The sequence below is a fragment of the Podarcis filfolensis genome, assembly GCF_964270895.1.
Source record: "Podarcis filfolensis genome assembly, chromosome: 6".
NCBI classification, from domain to species: Eukaryota; Metazoa; Chordata; class Lepidosauria; order Squamata; family Lacertidae; genus Podarcis; species Podarcis filfolensis.
Window position 1 is genome coordinate 55,780,234 of NC_139609.1, and position 22,385 is coordinate 55,802,618.

The 22,385-nt window shown below is 44.1% G+C and overlaps 1 protein-coding gene across 6 annotated transcripts in view; it reads left to right on the forward strand.

Moving 5' to 3' along the window:
* Nucleotides 1-419: 419 nt before the first annotated feature.
* The window catches only part of SCUBE3 (signal peptide, CUB domain and EGF like domain containing 3), a 114,146-nt gene continuing 92,180 nt past the window's right edge, over nt 420-22,385 (forward strand). For 4 of the 6 annotated variants that reach the window (XM_083617969.1, XM_083617970.1, XM_083617965.1 and 1 more), the window contains exon 1: nt 655-1,205. In XM_083617969.1, the coding sequence (XP_083474095.1) occupies nt 1,124-1,205 (82 nt within the window). In that variant the 5' untranslated portion in view covers nt 655-1,123. Of the gene's footprint in view, nt 1,206-22,385 lie in introns of all 6 variants that reach the window. The other 2 variants (XM_083617967.1, XM_083617966.1) reach the window with 2 other exon arrangements.

The window sequence follows — 22,385 nt, forward strand, 5'->3', positions numbered from 1 at the left end:
CCGGGAGGGTATTCCTGGAGGAGTTTAGTAGAACGTGGCAAAGACTCTTTGTCGAGCGTTTCTGTTTTGTTTTTTAAAAATTATTTCTGCCTCCTCGCAATCCCACCCTTCCCCCTCCGCTTAGCCGTATAGGGGGGGAGAGAGCGAGAGAGCCCAAGGCTCTTTGATCTGGAGTTTGCATTGATCCGAGAGCACGTCTCTTGCCTTCAGCCTAGGCACACCAAAAAAGTAAAAAGAGAGAAGGGGGGGGGACTAAAGTGTTGCAGGTCATGGCATCTGCAAGCTGGTTTCTCGCCCCCTCCTCTCCTTCCCTTCTTAATTCTCTTTTCTGAGCACAATCCCCCTTTCTCATGCCCCTCCCCTCTTTCCTCCCGAGCCGGGCAAAGTAGGGGGAAGAGCCTGCGAAGGGAGCTTGTTGGGTCTGGAGCTCGCACGGGAGTTTGCATTGATCCATTGATTGCACATGGTCTCTCGCCTGACCTCCTTGCTCCCAGGGAAGCGGTCTCCATGGCTACTGGCCCGACTCCCCCAGTGGCAGACTGTAAATTCCAGCAGGCAGAGCTGAGCGCAGCCCGGGCGGGTGGGAGGGAGTGAGGCAGGAGCAGCAGCAGGCGAAGGCAAATAGAAAGAAAGGGAGAGGGAGAGAGAGAGAGAGAGAGAAAGGGGTGGGGGGAAAGGGCGTTGCTTGGATGGACCTTTCACAGGTCCCCAGCACTAGAGAGCAAGGCACTCTGTGGCTTTTTTTAATCTCTCCCCCTCTTTAACCAAACTGGAGCTGGCTGGGATTCCTTCTTCCAAAAGGAAGCAGCTGAAGGGAGAAGGACGATCAAGTCCACTTAAAAAAGATACCGCGGCGGGTCTGCCTTCCTACTTAAAGTAGCATCAGGGAAACCCAACGGAATCCTGAGCAGATTTGGCCATCCTTTTCTCCTAACGCGCTTTCTCCAGTATACACCACCAGGAAAGAGTAGACCTCTCTCTCTCTCCCTCTCTCTCTCTCTCTCTCTCTCTCTCTCTCTTGGCTTAAAGTTTGCATGCGCTCAGTGCGTTGTTTGAAAGCATCAGAGAAGACCCCCCCTCTCTTTTCCTGGCCCGACCTTTCTGCATATACAAGCCAATTGTAATGGGGGCCTTGGAGATTGTTGGATTGTACACGCTTTCCTTTCTCCTGTACTCTGGCAACACCATGGCTAAAGCCAGTCAAGGTAAGAAGAACCTCTCTCTCCCCCCCCCCATCCCTATTACCCCAACTGTGTATGTATGTATCGTCCCCCGATTTTTAACCCTTTAGTCAGCCAGTGAGATTGGCAAGCATCAGCAAAATACCTAATTTGATGCAGACCTTTTACTGCCACCCTTTAAACTTTTTTTAGTAGCTGTGTTTTGTCGGAGATTCTGTTAAAATTGCTGTTTGGTTGTGGGGGTGGATATTGTAAAAAGTTTCACTCCTCCCATGAGCTAGAAAGGAGGAGATCGTTATCTGTAACCCCTTCCCTGGTTCCTCTTATCTGTTATGGGATCAATAATGGTTTTAGAAATAATTACCTGTGAAATATTGATGAGACATGCACGTGCGTGATTATCTTTGCTGAATCCGATGAGTTATTGTACGCTGCGCATATATAGCTTGAGAGCTAGACACAGATATTTGGAGCAAAGAGACATATTTTGCATGTGTCTACCTGCAAGTTGCCTGATTACTTCGTAGTCTCTCCTCATGAAAAAAGCAGATGCACACATGGACAATTATATAGCCTATATCTTTATAGTTTTCCTTTTGCTGTAATAGTAGCATATCACCTCCAGATGAAATGGATGGAACAGCATGTGATGGAAGTAGGGGAATGATCTGGAGATGTTTTAAAGGACTCCACCATATACGTATTAGGTGATATGACAATATATTAGCCATGTGGCTTGTACCTCTTCCCTTTCTCCTAAAAAGTTTTTTTTTTTTTTTTTTTTGAGGGGGAAGCACTCTCAAGGTTACTGCGACATATCTTTAGAAGTATCTATTTTTTAATAATGAAAGCAAACACACAATAGATGATAAAGGAAGTCAGACTGGAAAAGTAGAAGAGTGTGTTCTTTATAGAGGACAAAATAAAAACAATAAAGAGAGGACCTGGCTTCATGTAAAGCTGTATGCTTTTAGCTTAAAAAGGAATGCTCAGGCTTTCCTCTCCTCTCTGATTATCTTTGGTTCATACATTGCTTTCATACCCTTATCACAATATTTATTTATTAAGGCCTTTTGGTTTCAAATTCCATTGAAGCCCTGGCCAGATTTATGCTAAAATAGCAAAGCAAAATTCCATCCTGTAGAGACTTGACGGATACCTTCAGGGGAAGAAGGGGAGGAGAGCATGATGTGGAGCTGGGCTCGATTCTTGGTTGGTTAAAAATGAGCAGGTTAAAAACAGCCACTGCCTCAGTTTCCAGTAGAAGAGATCTGAAATGACATTTCAGTGGAACAATGCTGACTTACATTAGTACAAAGTGACTAACCTATCTAAACCAGTATCAATAACTTAAACTTTTTATACATAAGCGAGTATTTTTGTAATAGTTTAAGTTGTCTGTTGTTGTTTCTGTTTTCTGTACACTGCTTAGAGATATACTTAATATATTAAGTAGTATAAAAAACAAATAATAAAAATAAAAATCAATACATTGGCTGGGGATCCTGACCATTTTTCTTTCTTATTTTTTTTTAATTATTCCTGATGTATTGAGGTCATTCTATTTCAAAATACCCAGAACAGTAGCTCATCTTGCAAGACGTGTACATTGATTATGTTGCTAGCACACTTGCTGCTGTTCATGAGAACGATATTTACTTGGGGAGGAGTGAGTGATAGCCACACACAAAAAGTTTGAACTTGGGGCTCTTTGTCCTCTCCTTTCTTCTGGAAACCATTGTGATTATGAATCAAAATGGCACGCTTTTCCTAAACCCTCAAAAGAAGGAGAGATCCAAGTGTGGTGCATGCACACTGCCTTTCCAGTGTCGCCAAACGTTGGCAGTAGAGAGCAACTGGTGGGGTTGGGAGTGAAGCTGACAGCACAATCCTATATATGTCCACTCATAAGTGAGTCTCGTTCGAGTTCAATGGGACTTACTCCCAGGTAAGTGGGTCTAGGATTTCAGCCTAAAGGAACCATGCTGTTTGCATCTCTGTGGTCCAAGGCCAAAACAAGGGTGAACTCAAGCAGAGGTGCTGCAGTGACTGGTTCCAGAGATTGCTCCATACTGTCCTGTTCCTCTGCTTAGAGATCTGCATGCTGGAACAGTACGTCTGAGCATGTGTAACCTACTGGATCAAAAACTGAGGATCAACCAGATTGATGCCCATCCATGCCGCTGCAGTTTGCCTACCCTTCTTGCAGTGGGACCTGCATTTGGATATGCAACCCTCTTAGGATCTCTGTGCGCAGATCTCTTAGCTGAATGGGGTGAGAGTGTGTGGATGATGTGGATGTGCGGAGGCAGGGGGGAAAGGAAGAAACATTTCCTCCTCTTTGCTCTGTCCCTTTTTCTTCCAGTTCCACAACTTTCTGTATGTGAGATCCACCCTTAAGATTTAAAACTTAAAGAACATGATTAATTTAGAGTAAAAAAGGAGGTAAGAAAAAAAGTGGTTTACACTTGAGCTGGAAAATATACTTAGGAAGCATGTTTATTTTCTCCACCTATATTGTTGTGCAACAGCTGGGCACTGTGGCTCTTACGAAAGGTTTGCCCACTACCTTCAAGAATCAGAGAGTGGGGGCCCCAGGGCCACACCTGGCCTCATGCAGATTGCTGGCTCCATGGCTCAAAAGAGGATATGGAAGAAGCAGTGCCTCTGGCTATGAAACGTGGCAGCTATGCAACTTTGAGGGGTGGGGTGGGGAAGAGGCTGGTCTATCCCTCACCCTCCGACCATCAAATTGGCCCTCATCAATTGCTGAGCAGGCTTTCAAATTATAAATCTGTCCAGCTTCTACCTGTCTACTGCCCAGTCACCGCAGTGCTGTAGGCATCACAGCTATATGTTACAGGATTTGCCTACATTTTAATAAACAATCTAAAACAACAATGATTCTTGCATTTGTTTGGCTCACTGATTTATTTGGAATATTAGACTGCTCCTTGCTGACATTCTTAATAACATTATGAATTTCCCACTGGTTGTTTAGTCTGAAAGAAACAGCTTTATTTCAATCATTCTCCAGCACTCTTTCAAGAGAAGCCAGGGGATACAAGAATGGTTGGATCGCTACTAAACTTGCTGGGTCAGTTTTGGAATGGTGGGCAGAATTATATAAACCCACGTAATCTGGATTTCATAAACAGACAACAAAAGATGGTAACAAAGAATTGTAAGTGTTGAATGTCCAGCACATTCTGTTTCCATTTCATAAACTTGGAGGCAAAGTGCTCAGAAAGTGGAATTTTGTGTGGCTGTTCACAGATGTAGAAAAGCAGAAGGACTGGCTAAAAGATGAGGCAGTGCTTCAACCTCTGGGCCAGAAAAATCTGAAAAATGTTTGGGGGTGTTTTTTTCATGCTTAATGTGCAAACTTTGACAATTCAAATAGGTTGCAATTGAACCCAAACCAACAAATCATGTAGACTGGCACTCCTTTGCAGTAAGTGGATTTTATCTTACTAGGCCAGGCATCATCTGGAAGTGAGTATAGTGATGATAACATTTCTACTAATGTTGGAGTCGATATGCTTTGGCAAACATGGATGGGGGAAAATATCTCATGTTCATGGTTTCTGTTGTTTACATCAATGAAGCCTACCAGCGGAGTTTTGCCTTTGTGGGAGGCTCATCTATCAAATCCTCCCTGTTCTGAAAGTAGGACCACTTGGGCAGATTTTTGCCCAGCATTCTCTCCGATGACAGACTTAGAACACACCCACCAGGTTCCTGTGATGTCCTGATACCTGTCAACCCATCTTCTGGGAATGACTAACTGAGATAGTTAGAAGTTTGCTTCTAACATTGTGGTGTTAAGGTAGTGGATGGGGATGGATGACTCACTTCATATCTGGAATACCCATCCATTACAGCTCACCACCTGATCACCATTTTGTCTCCCTTATTAGGCTAGGCTGGATCCCGTTTTATCTTTGTGAAAATAGGCAGTGGTAAGATACACAACTAATTCAACTCAGTGCTTATCTTCTCAAAGCATTCTGCTCCTTTAGATCTTCTTCAAATCAGGAAGTCCAGTGACAACCTCCCTGTGTTCAGAAACGGATAACAATGCATTCGGTTAACCCTTTGGCCCAGAGTTCAAAAAGAACATTTTCTGCTAACAATTTTTAAATGCACCTTTGTACATGCTAGTTAGCATATAAATCCTTCTGGTGCCAAAAGCAGTGAAGCTAAATGAGATTTTGGAAGATCTAGTGAGAATTAGATATGGTAAGCCAGTAACTCAAATAAATTGTTAATGCACTGTTAAAATCATTAATTTGGCTATGCTAAAATCTTAATATTCCTGTGGATTGTGTTTCAATGGAATTGAAGGGACTCTGCCTCACATTACAATTTATACCTTCCCAGAGGCAATGGTGCAGAGTATGATTATGAGAAGGCTGATGCAGAGCATTGATGGATTTGGGAGATAATGGGTTGGGTTCTTTTAAAGTCAGAAAGCACCTGCAGGGCCTCAAACAAGGGAATTTTTTAAGAATATAATTCACTTGATTGCAGATACATCATGACCTACTCCTCCCCCCTCCCATCTCACCACCTCTTACTGTAACTCATGGGTAGGCAAACTAAGGCCTGGGGGCCGGATCCAGCCCAATCGCCTTCTCAATCCGGCCTGTGGACGGTCCAGGAATCAGCATTTTTACATGAGTAGAATGTGTCCTTTTATTTTAAATGCATCTCTGGGTTATTTGTGGGGCATAGGAATTTGTTCTTTTCTTTTCTTTTCAAAATATAGTCTGCCCCCCCCACAAGTTCTGAGGGACAGTGGACCGGCCCCCTGCTGAAAAAGTTTGCTGACCCCTGCTGTAACCTCTCTCCCCCTCACATCCCCTTTATCTCCTCCTCCTGCTTATTCACTCAGAAAATCATATGGGATGATGATAGTCTTCCGCACCCCTGAAATATAAAACCGTAAACATTTCAACATGAAGCAGTTCAAAGAAGAACTTTGATTGAAGACGTCTAACATGCCTGTACTTAGATTTGACAGGGGGAGGGGGCTGGGAAAGGGGCTGAAAGTCTTTTTTTGTAACACCGAAACGTTCAGACACCTCGAATCATCCTGTCCTGAGGGGCATTACTGTCTCCCAAGTGTAAGGGTTATATTGTTTTGACTACCACCACCACACAAAAAAAAGAGGCACACTGGAGTAATCTACATAGGAAAATATTCCAGAATAATTTTAACCTTCGTTTTCAAAGTTATAAGTCCCCAGAGAGGCTTAGGAGAAGCTTACGATGATGGTAAATAAAGTGTACTCTGTCTGCACAATCTTAAAACTAGCCTCAGTGTGCTGGCTTCTCTTCAGCTTACGCTGCAATCATCATGGGCTTCTTTTCCATCCCGAGCTCTTGCAACTCTTGCTTTATCCAACTGAGTGTTAATACGTTAAGGATAGTTTTAATTAGTTAAAAACAGCACGCAGAAAAGTGCAGGTTTCTATCTTTGCGGAGGTGGGGGTGGAGAGAAGGTAGCTTATTAGCTTTTATGATTAATGTGTCATCAATTTATGTAGAAATTTAATGATGCAAGACCCTAGCTGTAAGTTAGCATGTTAATGGCTGTCCCCCCCCCCAATATGCAGACTTAAGTATATGCAGTAATCACTAATCCTAATGTTTTTCCAGGATAGATCATAGCAGAGGTGCCAGAGGTGTGAGGGTGATTCGGAGGGCCTGGCTTCACACTTGCGACACTACATGCATGCATGGTGCAGAGAAGCTTGGGGGTGCTAAACATGGCAGTAGTGCAGCTTCATTGGTTGGCAGCACCTCTTGCAGGTCCTCCTGCTGCCACCACCAGCTAGGACCTGCTTCCCTTCTCCTTCCCCTCCGTGGCAGAAGAAGGAGTAGGAAAAGGAGTTGGCCACTTAAGCCCCCCCAAAATATTGAGGGGTCAAAAGGTTTGGGCCCCCAGGAGTTGGCATCCCTGGACCATAGAAAAACAGTTTGAGGCCTTTCTTAAAACCAAACTTGCATCTTAGGGAAGACAACAGTAATTTAACACAATATGTGAAGGAAATATAAGTTTTAGGGAGGCATTTGATTTTGCACAGCCCCATTTTGTCAGTGTTAAATCAGAGGACTACAATCTGATTGTAAAAAGCAGCAAGAGACACAGGACGCTTCCAGACATTTTTCAGGGGGGGATTTAGTCATATATAAGGACATTCATGTTCCACGATTATAGTTGATTGGAAGGTCTTGTGCCACAAACCTACTTCCTCCAAAGAGCAGCCGTTTTGTGATAAGGAAAATGAGGAGAAAACGCACTGGAAAATGGGAGAAAACACTTGGTCTTGATGCAATGTCATCTAACCTCTTTGCAAACAAATTGGGATGAATCCCCAAACAGGTTGTCTGGAAGCACCCAGGGAGTAGACAGCAAGTTTTGAACACAGAAAGTTCTGTCAGATGCTTCATTTTTAATATTTGGCCCCAGCAGACCTCAGGAGAGTTCAGAACCTGCTCCTCTCTGTTCCCGTGACTTTAGGGGTGTTCAAACTGACTTTATCAGGTCCAAGAAAGCAGTGGGAGCTTCATTTAATGACTTGGTTATTCAGAGGAATGCAGATGAGAGTGGAATTAGCTCACTGAGTCCTCTTAATGGTAGGAAAAAAACTATACATCACATATTTTATGAACTTCAAAGACATGCCAACCGTATAATGCTGTCTCATGATTTATGTTTACAAGGTCTGCTATCTTAGTGTAATCATACAGTATAATTACTTTTCCTTGCTTAATGTGCCTAACAAGAAGCAAGGCATGTATCAACATAATGCATTATGATTCAGCCTTTCAGCAAAATGCTCCATTTATGAATGTGGACAGGACACCTTTGGGGAGAATCCTATGTTGGGGACTTGTATGGATCAGTTAATTATATACTGGGCTTTGGTCTGTTTTCTGAGCCTTTGTTTCACTGTTCTGTAGGTGGAGTTATGGCGCTCCATTGTGTGGATGATACTTATTTAGTGAACCCACCTTCTCTCCCATGAACTTGGAACCTTGCAGACTTCTCACATTTTATGTTTTCTTCTGTCTAAATCAGCAAACTGGTTTGAGCAAGCCCTCCAAACAGTGGTTTCCAATCCTGGTTTGGAGGGCTCATCCAAACCATAGTCTGCTGGTCCAGGCAAAACACCCAAGTGTGTTTTGAGGGTTTAATACACTGAGTAATGAATTATGAGGGGAGAAGAGAGTGCTTGAGCCACGTGGTGCAGCGAGGTAATTTTAATCCCAGGACTTAATGGTTTTATTGGGGCGGCGGCAAAAGCTTTGGATAGCCATGTTCAGTTGTGAAATTAACATTTTTCCCACCACTACTCCATGCTTTGTAACTGCTTCAGCAGTCCTGATGTGTTAGAGCAGAAAACAGGTTGCCACAGCCCTGTTAAAAAGAAATAATCTGAGCATGCGCAGTTTCACATTTTAAACTCACTTAAATCATAGCCCAGTCATGGCTACAGGAATACGTGGGGCTGGCTTCTGCTATCCTGATGCTAAGCACATTTACTTTGGAATAAGCACAATATAAAGTACAAATAATAAAATGAGTACTTGTAACTATGTACATGCCTGGCTGGTTGCCCCTTAAGTTTTTTATAGTAGGAAATGACACCCCTGAGGTCCAGCCTAGCTGTAGCACTGCTTCAGCCCTCAGTGTATTTGGTCAGTTGTCTGAATGCTTTCGATGTGTCAAGCATGTTTTGGAGGACAGAGTTGCTTCGTTTCGCACTCACCACTGAACATTGCTAATAGAAAGAAGGGTACGATTAAATGACTACCTAAATCAGGGGTAGGCAACCTAAGGCCCGTGGGCTGGATGCGACCCAATTACCTTCTCTCTCTCTTTTTTTTCCAAATTTTTTTATTGATTTTCCAAAATTTTAAACAAACATACATCTTAACTGTACTTAATCCAATCTTAGTGACATTGTTAAACGACTTCCTCGAATCCTGCTGGCTGAGTTTCATTGTATATCATTGTAACAGTTTTCCAAAACCAATTTTCTCATAAAATTAACTTAGTCACTTATCATCTTTCTTCCTTTTCATTTTAACTTTAAACATACTATTCTTTAACATTACATATTTAAATCCTAAGCCTATCTGGTATTTGCAAGTTTTTCCAATTAAGTTATCTTAGCATATTTAACTAAATAGTCTTTGAATTTCATCCAATCGTCCTGGTACTCCTCCTCCTCCTCCTGGTCGCGGACTCTTCCAGTCAGGTCGGCTAGCTCCGAAAAGTCCATCATCTTCATCTGCCATTGGCCCAATCACCTTCTCAATCCGACCCGCAGACGGTCTGGGAATCAGCATGTTTTTACATGAGTAGACTGTGTCCTTTTATTTAAAATGCATCTCTGGGTTGTTTGTGGGGCCTGCCTCGTGTTTTTCTTTGAGTAGAATGTGTGCTTTTATTTAGAATGCATCTCTGGGTTATTTGTGGGGCATAGGAATTTGTTCATTTCCCCCCCTCCAAAATATAGTCCGGCACACCACATGGTCTGAGGGATGGTGGAGCGGCCCATGGCTGAAAAAAGGTTGCTGACCCCTGACCTAGATATATGTTTTGGCTGTTGTGATTCCCTATTCCCATTTGGTAAAGGGGGCAAAAGGACTATCCCCAGCCAGTATGGCCAATGGTTGGAAAAAGCTGGAATGTAGTAGAATGTTGGGGACTAGCTGTTGTATATACAGATGATTCTGCTGAAAATCTGCCACAGAATGCCAAGTTCTTTGTGGATGCCCCACAAATGCCTCCTCCAGCTCTTCCAAGCCATCTTAGGAGGGAGACGAGAGTTTCAGCATTTCTGACATCCCTTTTCATCTTCTTCCAGACAAAGCAATGTGTTGTCTTCTGACCAGACTCCTTAAGTGCAATACAAATTGCCTTAGCTCCTTTGTCTTCTCCCTTGCTGTTCTCTGAGCCAAACAAACTGTACCACAGTGTCTGAGGTGGTTATTAGTGCGCTGGTAAAGAAAAAAAAGAAAAAAGGGGGGGGCTGCTGAAGTTATAAAGCTTTAATTTGGCCTTAACTCAAGTGGAAACTCCGCAAGACTGCCAACAGCTACACATACACATTCACTAAATATTTTTTTTAAAATCCTGTTAATGTACATTATATTAAATTAAATAATAAAACTTGCTTTTAAAACCTATGAAGTTCTTTGGGACTGAAGAAAATAATGATTTTTTTTTTGTTTAATTTTCTATTTTTATTAGCTGCCCAGTTCCCATCTCCCCCCCCCCCCGACTTTACAATAATTGACCAGAACTTTAAGCATAAAACACAGGAATTAAATACCTGGAGGGGAAAGTAGTGTGTCCGTATGCAAATTCTAGGTATTTCATACTCATTTAAGAGAGTTGACAAGCATGTGAAGTGGGATAATTCTTTTCTGTCTGCCTATGTAAAGAAAATAATATATAAATCCTGCCTTGGCGGGGGACAGTCACTGATAGCATGAACTGGGGTTCCTCCAGTTTCATCATAGGTGAAGCAACTTGACCACTCCTCCAGAAACATCCCTCTTAAACTGCTAACAAGAAGGACCAAATAATTTTACTCTTCTGCAGAAGTGTTTGTTTAATATGGCCATGTATATAGTATTATAATAATCTGTGTGGGGGTAATATTGTATGTGTTTGTAATGTTGTAAGTAGGCAGCATTTGGACTAGAGAAGCCAAGGGCCAGAGACTTAATGGGAGAATATCAATGACTTCTGGTCATGGTAGGTATATGCTGAGTTGCTGTGCCCCTAAAAACCAATTGCTGAGGAACAGCGGCAGTGAGCAATTATTATCCTCTGTGTGTGCTCCCAGGGGAACCCAGTTTGCCAGCCTGGGAGACACCATGATGGACTAGATAGGTTTTTGGTCTGACTCCTCTTCTGTTCTTAGTGGGCATTCACATGTGTGAATGTATATCCCCCCTTTCTTTCTACTTCAGTAGTCTGGTTTGAGAGCAAAGGTGGGGGACGTCCAGCTCCAGGACCACATGTGGCCCCCTAGGCTTCTCTGTCTGGCCCTTGGGGACTCTCCCTGGGCTGCATCCCTTGCTGACTCTGTTCTGTGTTCTCCTTGCGTGCTTTTGCCTAGCTCCACCCACTTTTACCTCTGTCCCTACCTACCAGCGACATGCATCCCCAGAAAGTTACCTGTGAGGGATTGAAGAAGGTTGTGTTACCTGAGATGCAGTGCTGTCAGCACTGGAAAGCAGAGGGCCAATTCACGCAACTTAGGGCAGATCCAAACCATACATTCAAAGCACATCCAACACACTTATAAAACACATGACTTCCCCCCCAAAGAATCCTGGGAAGTGTAGTCCCCCCCCCAAGGATTGTACTGTAACAAACTACAATCCCCAGGATTCTTTGGGGGAAGTAATGCACTTCGAAAGTGCTTTAAATGTGTGGTCTGGATCTGCCTCAAGTTGGTATGCTGTGAGTATGGATTGAGGGGATCCGATCCATGGAGTATTCAGCACCTGCAGAAGCGGTTGTGTGATTGCTTCAACATACAGTGGTACCTCGGGTTAAGTACTTAATTCGTTCTGCAGGTCCATTCTTAACCTGAAACTGTTCTTAACCTGAAGTGCCACTTTAACTAATGGGGCCCCCCGCTGCCGCCGCGCCGCCAGAGCACGATCTCACCAGGGTGCTATTGCACACTCCCTGGCTAACAACAACCCTGTTGATGTGTTAAATGTCCTAAATAAAGTGCCCCATCCCTTTTTAAAAAAGAGAACTTCACAGCCCTACAAGTATATAGTCCAGGACTGCTGTGCTGTAATTTTATTTGCTTGGTGTTACACTTGTTTTCCTAGTTTTTAGACTCCTAGTTTTATTCACATTGGGATGGCTGTATGTTTAAAGTACACAGAGTTCCAGAGAGTCTCTGTCCTAAGTTTGGTTTTCCAAAGGCAGCCAAGGTAGGAAGGATCAAGTGGGAGAAAGAACATTTCTTCCACTTAGGTAACTCATTCCACAAATGAACACTCCATTGATTTTTTGGGGTGTGTATGTGTGTCAAATGTAGTTCTAGGTTTTTATCATCATCAAAAACGTTGCATTTTAAGTACTCAGTGACCCAAGGTACAAATGCCACTGAGAAAGTATTTTTACTGCAGTACTTCTATGACTCAGTACACTAAGACAAAACCTAGAGCCATCCTACCTTTGACACAGTGGAGATAACTGTTGAAGTTTGGTGTTCAGTCAAGATAAGCACAAACCTTGTAGCATCCTGATGAAATAATAATAAGACATACCACAAGGACTGCCTCTGCCTACATGAACTGACCCAGACCTTGTGATCATCACCTGGGGCCCTTCTTTGTGTGCCTCCTCTGCAAGAGGTCGGGAGGAACGGGCCTTTTCTGCAGTGGCTCCCCACTTGTGGAATACTCTCCCCAGAGAGGCTTGCCTGGTGCCTTGGTTTCATATACCGTACTTTTCGCTCCATTGGACGCAGTTTTTCCCCTCCAAAAACTGAGGGGAAATGTGTGTGCGTCCTATGGAGCGAATGCAGGCTTTGGCAGGGAGAGGCTGCACGGGGCTATGGCTTCTTTAGCTCCATGCATCCTCTCCCGGCAGGGAGGGATTGCGCGGGGCTAAAGAGGAAGCCAAAGCAGCCAGCGGGATCCATCCTGCTCGCTGCCTTGGCTTGTTCCATAGCCGTGCGCAACCCCTCTGGCAGGGAGAGGCTGCACGGGGCTATGGCTTCTTTAGCTCCACGCAGCCTCTCCCAGCAGGGAGGGATTGCGCAGGGCTAAAGAGGAAGCCAAAGCAGCCAGCGGGATCCATCCCGTTCGCTGCCTTGGCTTGTTCCATAGCCGCGCGCAACCCCTCTGGCAGGGAGAGGTTGTGCGCAGCCTGTACGCTGCTCTTTGGGGCTGGGGGGGGGAAAGATTTTTTTAAATTGATTTCCCCGTCTAAAAACTAGGTGCGCCCTATGGTCCGGTGCGCCCTATGGTGCGAAAAATATGGTACTTAGGCACCAGGCAAAAGCATTCCTCTTCTCCCAGGCCTCTGGGTAATTGAATAAATCTATGAACTTTAAAACTTTTCTGGGGGGTTGGGAGTGTTAGTGTTTTGGTTTTTTGATGTATTTTTGTGGTTTTTGTGTTTGTGTTTTTGTGTAAAGCATCCCGTGATGCAGCTGTAGTATGCCAGAGAGAGGAAAGGCCCCTTTGCAAGGTGGCCAGAGGGCTTTCTGCCCCATCGCAATATTGATGTTGGAGGAGTGGTTCTCCTTCTCTCAGCCCAGTGCTGTGAAGGGGAGGAGAACCAGTTTCTCTGCTCTTCAGACACCAGCCTCTGAAGAACAGGGAGAGCAGTTTTCCTCTGAAGAGCAGCTAAGCTATTTGGATGTCTGAGGGTCTGGTAGTTTGCCATGGATTGCAATATCCTACTAGCTTTGCAGTTGCAAGCCTTGGAAGTTGCCAACAAATCAGAAGAGCCTGTGAAATCCAATTGTTAATGCATAAACTTAGCTTTTGGGGGGAATAGATGCTCTTTCATGACTTTTATAATGTTTCCCTTAACGTTTCCCTTAGCCAATGACCCTAGAAGTCCCTAGAATATAGAAACATAGTCATATTGGAAGCAGCCTGATACTGAGTCATCTACCTCAGTATTTTTAAAGCTGACTGGCGTTACGGTTTCACACATGGGACATCTCCAGCCCTATGTTGGGGATTAAACCCAGAACCTTCTGCTGCAAGACAGATGCTCTAGCCCTAAACTACAGCCCTCCTTGGTCAGAATGGCACAGCAGTTATGCTTACTGCCCTCTATGGCACTTCAAAAGAGAAGGAAAAGGTTACCCAAAGTTAAATATTCCTTTGCAGACGGATGCAATGCCAAATTATTAAGGCCAGCCGATTCCAGGACTTCTGTCTTTGCTGAATTGCCCTTTGAATGTGAAGCAATTTAAATGCATCTTGGCAAGCCCCTGCGGTGAGATCAGGCTTGCTGTTGCCCAGGGCTCTGGTACCTGCACCTAGAATTACTCAGCACCAGTGGTGATTTGCTGGGGGACAAGTTGCTATTGTTTATGCCAAGGCCTTTGCCAAAGTCTGCAGAAGCCCTAAATCTGACTTGGGCCAGAAAATGGAGCCTGTGGCTACATGTGGGCAGCAGCAACCGCTTTGAAGCGGAAGGAAAGGGTTAGGGGGTGCTGCATATCCTGCTGTGAGCATTTAGTATTTAACTTATGAACCCTCAACCACAGCCTCACTCGTGGGTAACTGGCCTAATATCTCCAAGGGTCTGGAGCCGCTCCCATTTTGTGGCACGCTCTCTATGAACCCCTAGTCTCATTTAGGAAAATGTGGTCACAGAGTTTTCTGTATGGTCTTGTTTGGAAGGCTGGGTTTTATTCCCAGGAGTTAGAAAATATGACTCAAAGTAGAATTTACTTTCTTGAGGGCTGTTGCCATTTCCCCCCCTCATCCGTTTTATTTGCACACATTTTAAATGTGAAAAATGATGTCATTGCAGGTGTGTCGGGTATATCTCTGTGTGCATTGGTTGCATGTATATGTAGATTTGAATAGAAGCAAGCTTCTTACACCAGAATGTTTCAGAGGAAGAGAGAAGTCTTATTATTTTACTATGAGTTGCCAGTATCCCAGATCCATAAATCTGGAAAGCATAATTGGGTCTCCTGCAAAGCAGATACAAGCACACATTGCCAAATGATGTTTAATGTAACATGTAGTTTTGGACCACAGGCTTAGATCCCAAGTAGTGTTAAGTCTCTCATTCTATTAGTGCAGTGATTTACCCGTGCAGAACTGAGCTCCCCGCCTCTCCCTTTCCCGCACTTCTGAATCTGTTCTGTGGTTTCTCCCAACCCTCCAAAGCAGATTTGGGGAGGGTATGGGTGGAGGTGGTGAAGGGTGGCAAGTCCCATTGCACAAGGGTAAATCCTTGCACTAATGGAATAAGGACTAGGACTGTTTTGTCAGAGGTCATGGCTATCTGTTCTCTCATGAATGAGGAATTTGTGCTTTGCAATACATTAGGCCTAACAATGGAAAACTAATAAATGACTTGTACCATTTCCTTCAGCACCTTCTGGTGCTATCCTCTTTGTCACTTTTCTGACTGGGGGCTGAGTTTCCCTCAACTACCATCTTGCTCACTCTGAAAACTTGGTTGGTAGTGGGGTGAATTAATAATACAGACCCCACCCTTTGATGCAAAAACATTTCCAATGTGGCTTACAAAACTTGTGATATGCACATGGCTGTGCTCATACACACATGGCTCTCTTATTCCGTAGTGAGCACACTGCACATTCTGGGTCCAATGTACATCTCTGTGCTAAACACAGCACTACACTGTGCCAGTCATGCAAAGAAATCTGCTGTGTGGTGGTGTTTCTAAGTTTGTAGTTTAAGAAAGGACCCCACTCTCCCGAGCACACACAATTATTCAGATACATACAATTAGTTCTACTTCAAATAAAAGTGTATTTCCATATGTCCCTGTGAGTTTCTGGTGGTCTGTATCCATGTTCTTTTGTAGTTTCATAGGAAGTAAAGCTAAACCAAGTTTTATAAAACTTTGTATTGTTTCTTTGGACTCAAACTTTCTTAGCTAGCTTTTCCATTAATATCAAGTCCCATATGTGTATAAACACATTTCAGACAAATCAGTGTTTAGAGTTCTCCATTGTCGATCAATTGCAAGGTGTGTTGCCATCATGAGGTAAGTTATGAGGTACTTCTGGGTGAGTTCCTGGGCACCTGCTGATTAAATGGAAAGAAGAACAGTCTTTGGGTCTGTTTGAGCTTTGGTAAGTTCTGTTTCCCAAAAAACATAACCCAAAAGTCTGTATACTCAGGGGCAGGATCACCAGTCTACTGCTGTGATCGGCGATCTGCATGTCCCGTGGATGCCCACAAGAGGGCATTTGCTTGGGACAAACCCAGGTTTAAAGAAACAGGCCTGTCACATCTAATTTTAAGTCGCTGGGATTTAAGTGCAGTTTTTTTCAGTTCTACCATAATCTTCCTACAACTTGTAACATTTTAGTTGGCCTTCATAAAATCATTATCCTAATGTGGTTTTTGGAATCCCCCTCCCCCCAAGTATGTTACCCAGGCGCCCAGTCTTGTTGATGCCCCAATCTTTCCCCTTCCCTACTTGACTCCTTTAGCTTCATTCTACAAGTGACCTTGCGAAGCATGAGTCTTTGACAAGCACAACAGAGGGAGCAAACAGTGGCATAAGCCATCCATCCATCCTTATTAATAGGAGACAGACTTGCTCTCACTGTCTGGGAGGAGTAAGAGCTCTGGATGCATGCAAATGCCTCTGTTCACTCATTGTGAACACACACCGCAATTGGACCACCAGATAGCCCTGTTGAGAAAGAAGCAGAACACCTCCGTCTGTAATCAACAGCTATTTGCATTATTTAAGGATAGGATTCTAGCTATTTGCATTATTTAAGGATAGGATTCTCGGTCTCCATTTTGCACTGAGAAAACTGTTGCCACTCCACAGCCAATAGAACTACACAGCTCATGATGCTACCTCAGCAAACATCATACCACTATACCTGGTTGTTAAAAACAACACCACCCACCCTCCTCTTGGCTAGTTGACATTAACACTAACAAAATTAACCTTTCAGTTGCACATTAACCCTCTCTGCTGTTGTACTTCCAACACCTCAGTGTAAGGATGAACAAGCTCATTAAAGTCTGGCTTATCTCAGGTCTCAGAGATAGCATTCAGGGGGAGATTATGTGTGCCTTCTCAGGGCTCGTAGGATTTCAGGTCAAGTCTAGAACACATCAGTTTTGAGTGTTGATAATTGCACGTTTTAGCCAGTATAGTTTTACAACCTAAGTACTGATCCAGGAAATGCAATAAAGGAAACTAAAATAAATCCCTACTTCAGCATCACTTGTGAAAACAGCCTTCCTTGATTTAAAGAAGCTGAGATTTTCATTCGGTGATTAGTTTTGGCTTTCGTATATGTGGTGAAATAAGGAAACTTGGCAATGCCAAGCGTCACCCCTTGCCAGTTTAGCAATCTAGTCATGTTATCAGGCCAATTTACAATGCAAAGGAGCACAATGCTCCTTTACCACAAGACAAGGAAGTGAGGCTCTCAACAAAAAGTTGGATTCAGCTTTCCTCTCCCTGTTGTAAATCTTTTCATGTCTCCTGTGGTTTGGGTCAGATTGTAATTCTTGATTGATGACCCAGGGATGTGGCGGTTACCCTGGGCTGTGGTTAATGTAAAATAACAAATATGAATACATTGTGTAAATGTTTATATAGCACATATGTATGTATTGCCTTGCTGATGCAAATTAAAGCTTCCTAGTAAAACATACTGGAAATATGAGAATAATAGTGGGGGGAGGGCATTATTACATGTAGGGGTTTCTCCTGCTTGATATGTGACCTTTTTCATAGCATACAGCAGTTTACGGAAGCTATTTTTGTAGCTCTTCCTAGTGCAAAAAGTCAAACCTAGAACTGTGCTCTGGGTTCCTTGTGTTGGACAATAGGCTTGCCTTTTAACATCTAGTGAAGTTTGTTCTTGCAGTGACTATTCCTGCCTGCAGGGGTGATGGACCAATTCTAATGGTTCACCCCCAGACACTGATGCACTCCAATGGGTTTCTTCTGATGGCTCTGGATGGACTTCCCAATGTATAGAGATTCTGGTGGTGGAGAGGGTTGTGATAGAACAACTGCAGGTGTTTCCAGGTGACACTGATTACCTAGATCCACTCCAATCTGGGTTCTGGATTGTTTTTAGGAATGAATCCACCTCTGTTGCTCTGGTGGAGGACCTTTATTCAGAGAGAGGGTCAGGGAGAGTGAAACCTAGTCTCTCAGTAGCTTTCAATATCATGGACCTTGGTTTCCTCCTGGACCAGCATTAAGGATGGGTATCAGAAACACTGTATTGGAGTGGGTCCATTTCCCACCTGCATGGTCGAGTCCAGGAAGTAGCCTTGGGGGAGTGCACTTTGGTTCCCTGGCACTTGTGCTACGTTCCACAGGGCACTATTTTGTCTCCAGTGCTCTTTAACATCTACATGGAGCTGTTGGGTGTTTCCATTAGGATTTTTGGACCATGATGTTGTTAGTATGCTGAAAACATGTGGCTCCATAACGTCTGAATCTGGGAAGCCTGTATTAGCTGTATAAGTGGTGCTAGATTGATACCTGAATGCAGTGGTGGACTGGATGAGGGTCAATAAACTGAATTTGAATTTTGGGAGGACAGATGCTTTGTGGGTAGAATAACAGAAGTGTAGATTTGGAAGGGACCATGAGGGTCATCTAGTCCAACACCCAGCAATGTAGTAATCTCAACTAAAGCATCCATGGCAGATGACCATCCAACCTCTGCTTGAAAATCTCCAGTGAAGGAAATTAGGTGGCCCCCAAGTCTTGATGATTGCCTGTTTTGCTTTGTTCTGTTCTGGTATGCCAGCTGTAGCTATATTTGGAGCAGAATAGCCAGACTGCTTTAGTCCACGTATTAGTAACCTTGAGACTGGATTACAGCAATGCATTGGATGTGGGGGCTGTCCTTGAGCCTGGTCTGGAAACTCCACTTAGTGTGGATTGCAGTGGCTGGACTGCTGAGGAGGGCATGTGACATCTCTGCTTAAAAAAACTGCATTGGCTGCTCATATGCTACTGGGCTAGGTTCAGAGTTTCTCTATTAATATACAAAGCTCTGAACAACTTGGGTCCAAGGTGCCTTAAGGACCACCTGAGCCTAGGGGCAGCACAACCCGTTTTGCTGCCTGAGGCAAAATGAGAATATGCTGCTGCACTATCCAGGTAAGGGAATCTGTGGTGAAGGTGTGGCAGTGCCCACAAAGTGGTGGTGGCTTCCAGCGAGATCTCGCAATATTCTAATGAGATCTCACAAGACCTTGCCAGAAATTGGCACTGCTGCTGGCACTGCTTCTCCACTGATGAGTTAGGCGGGGTGCCTGTGGGGGTGACACTTCTGTCATCCAAGGCGACTGCTTCGCCCCACCTCATGCTGGCCCTGCCTGAGCCCTTATATCCCAGCTTGAGCAGTGAGATCTTCTCAAGGGGCACCTTTAATTGTCCCCCATGATTCAGAAACTCATTTGGCTTCAATGAGAAGTCCGGCCTTGAGTATCTCTGGCCCCAAGCTGTGGAATACTCTTCCAGAAGAGTATTGGCAGGCATCTTTTCAACTGATTTTCCAGACATCTCTTGAAGACCATTTTATGCCAACGTTAATATTATTATTAGTATATATTTAGCTATACCCTGCCTTTTTCCCTGACGGGACTCAAGGCAAAATTACAGATTAAAACAAGTACCTCTAAAAACATAGAAAAATCAATTATTAAAATGCAATTAAGCATTGAGAATTGAAACTATATACTTATATAAAATCTGTTTAAAAACATATCAATGATTACAACAAAAATAGCACAGCACCAGCCCCTTAATTAAAAGCAGTCAATTCCCAAAAGCCTGTTGGAACAAGAAACTCTTCACCTGCCAGCAGAAGGACAACAAGGAAGGGAGACAGTCCAGCTTCTCTAGGCAGGGAGTTCCAAAGTCTGGGAGCAGCCACCAAGAAGGCCCTTTCCTGTGTCCCCACCAAGTGTGCCTGGTGGGACTGGAACACACTCCCCCCCCCCAAATCTCAAAACCTGGGCACGTTTGCATGAGAGAATACGGTCTTTCAGATAGTTGGACTTAAGCCATGTAGGGCAGGGGTCCTCAAACTATGGTCCATGGGCCAGATCCGGCCCGCCAGGGTCCTGACCCCAGCCCGCATTGCAATTGCAGAACCCACCATTGTCTAAGGTGAAAGGAAGTATGGCGTCCCGTGCATGAGCATGACCTTAAGCCTTATTGCAAGCAATATCAGCAACGTGGGAGCAGTTGCGAAGCATGAAGCAGCAGAGGTGGCGGGAGAGCGCAGGACTGTTAATTGTGCAAAGGCAGCCCCAGGGGTCTCCAATGACCTGGCGGGTATGGCGAAGGCGCAGGAGCCAAAGCAAGTAGCCTGCGCAGTGGCAATGACCTACCCCAGCCTGGAGCTGCACCCACTCACGTTCAACAGCCTGTGGGAAGCCACTACCGCTGCCACCCCTGCCGTGGGCAACTCTGGGAGCAAGGAGTGCCATCTTGCCCTGCAGGTGAGGGGGTGGGAGTTTGTGGCGGTGGCAACACATTCCCTCCCAGCACCAGTGAGGAAGTGAGTGCTCTGACTGCTGATATGTAAGTGAGGCTGAGCATCACAGCAGCAGCTTATCCACTTTGGGTGTGTGTGAGAGAGAGAGGGAGAGAGAATCGTGTTTATCCATCTTTAATTTAGCTATCTGTGGGCAGCTGCCCCCCTCCACCTAAATCAAGTAAATCAATAAAAATATTGATCCTGCCTCCCCAACATGAAGCCTCCCCTCCCTTCCATAAATCCTGGCTATGTCCATGTAGCTATCCCTCCCTTGAAAATACCATTTCTTCCTGTTCAGTCCATCCCTACAGCAATGATGTTCATGATATAAAATATATGAGCAGTGTGCATAGGAATTTGTTCATATTTTTTTCAAACTAAAGTGGTACCTCTGGATGCAAATGGGATCTGTTCCGGAGCCCCGTTCACATCCTGAAGCGAACGTAAGACGCGTGGGTCGTGTTTCGCTGCTTCTGCACATGCGCGTGACGTCATTTTGAGCGTCTGCGCATGCGCGAGCAGCGAAACCCGGAAGTAACACGTTCCGTTACTTCCGGGTCGCCGTGGAGCGCAACCCGAAAATATTTAAGCTGAAGTGTATTCATCCCGAGGTATGACTGTATAGTCCGGCCCCCAACAGTGTCCGAGGGACAGTGAACTGGCCCCCTGTTTTAAAGTTTGAGGACTCTTGATGTAGGGCTTTATAGGTGAAACCCAGCACTTGTGCCCAGAAACAGATAGATGGGCAGTGGAGCTGTTCTAGCAAGGAAGTCATATGTTCCCTATAACCAGCTCCAGTCAACAATCCAGTTGTTTAAACTTTTTCAAGATGAGCTAGTCAGTTTTATTATTATTTTTTATTTTGTATTGTATTTTATGTTTATTGTGTCTGCATATTTTGTTGTACACTGCCTCAATATTTTATATGAAGGGGAGGTCTTTAAGTAAGCTCATCAATCAATCAATCAAAATCCTGCCAAACAATAGAAATTCAACCTGTGAAGATTTCCTAGGAACATCTTCCCTGTGGCTCACCTGTTGAATTTCTGTTTGCTATGCAGCTTCTTAAATTTTAGGAACTCTGCCAGAGATGGTAACCCTACAGAAGTGAACAAAAGAGGCCATTATAATATTTGGGGCTGCTTTTCTTTATACAACAAGCAATGAAACCCAACCCCTACACAAGTGCTTCCTGAATAAATAGACCATGGGTTGGAACACATCCCCAAACACAAGATCAGCTCATTAGATAAATCTGGGCAATTGTTGCATTGGTTTTAGAATGTAAGTTGTACTGCTCTTTGAGGATTATGATAAGAAAACTTGCACGTTCTTCCATACCAGTGTATTTCAGGCTGATCTCTTTTGCACCCACCAATTTTGAAATTGATCTCTCACTTCTGCTTTTCCTCAGATTAGTTTCATCTTCTCTGAGGTTTTCCAGTGGCTACTAAACCAATATTTTCAAGAGTCGAAGATGGGAGGTAGAACAAAAACTATCCGAATCAGTTTTCCTGCAACTCAGTGAAATAAGCTTTATAAAACCTGAGTTTATAGATCAAAACAGAGCACCTTGTGAAATTTCTGCTCTACACATTTTGCTAAATTTGAGCAGTTTGGTAGCTAAGAATGAGCTCATATACACAGCCAGTTTCTGAAAGCCAGATGCAACATAGCTGTTGGATAAACTGGACTTGGGAGAGGATGAGGAAGGGTTTAAGTTTGAGTTTGCATTTCCTAAGACCTGGTGCCAGCTGGAGACTGGCAGACTCCTTTTAGTTGTCTTCTATTGGGTAAAATGATTTTATTTTTGGTTAACATACACACTGTGTAGTTTGGAATCTCATGATGCACACACATAGGTAAAGCCAGAAATAATAACTTCGGCTGGGACTACAGCCAAAGTTATTATGTCTGGCTTATGATGGCAACA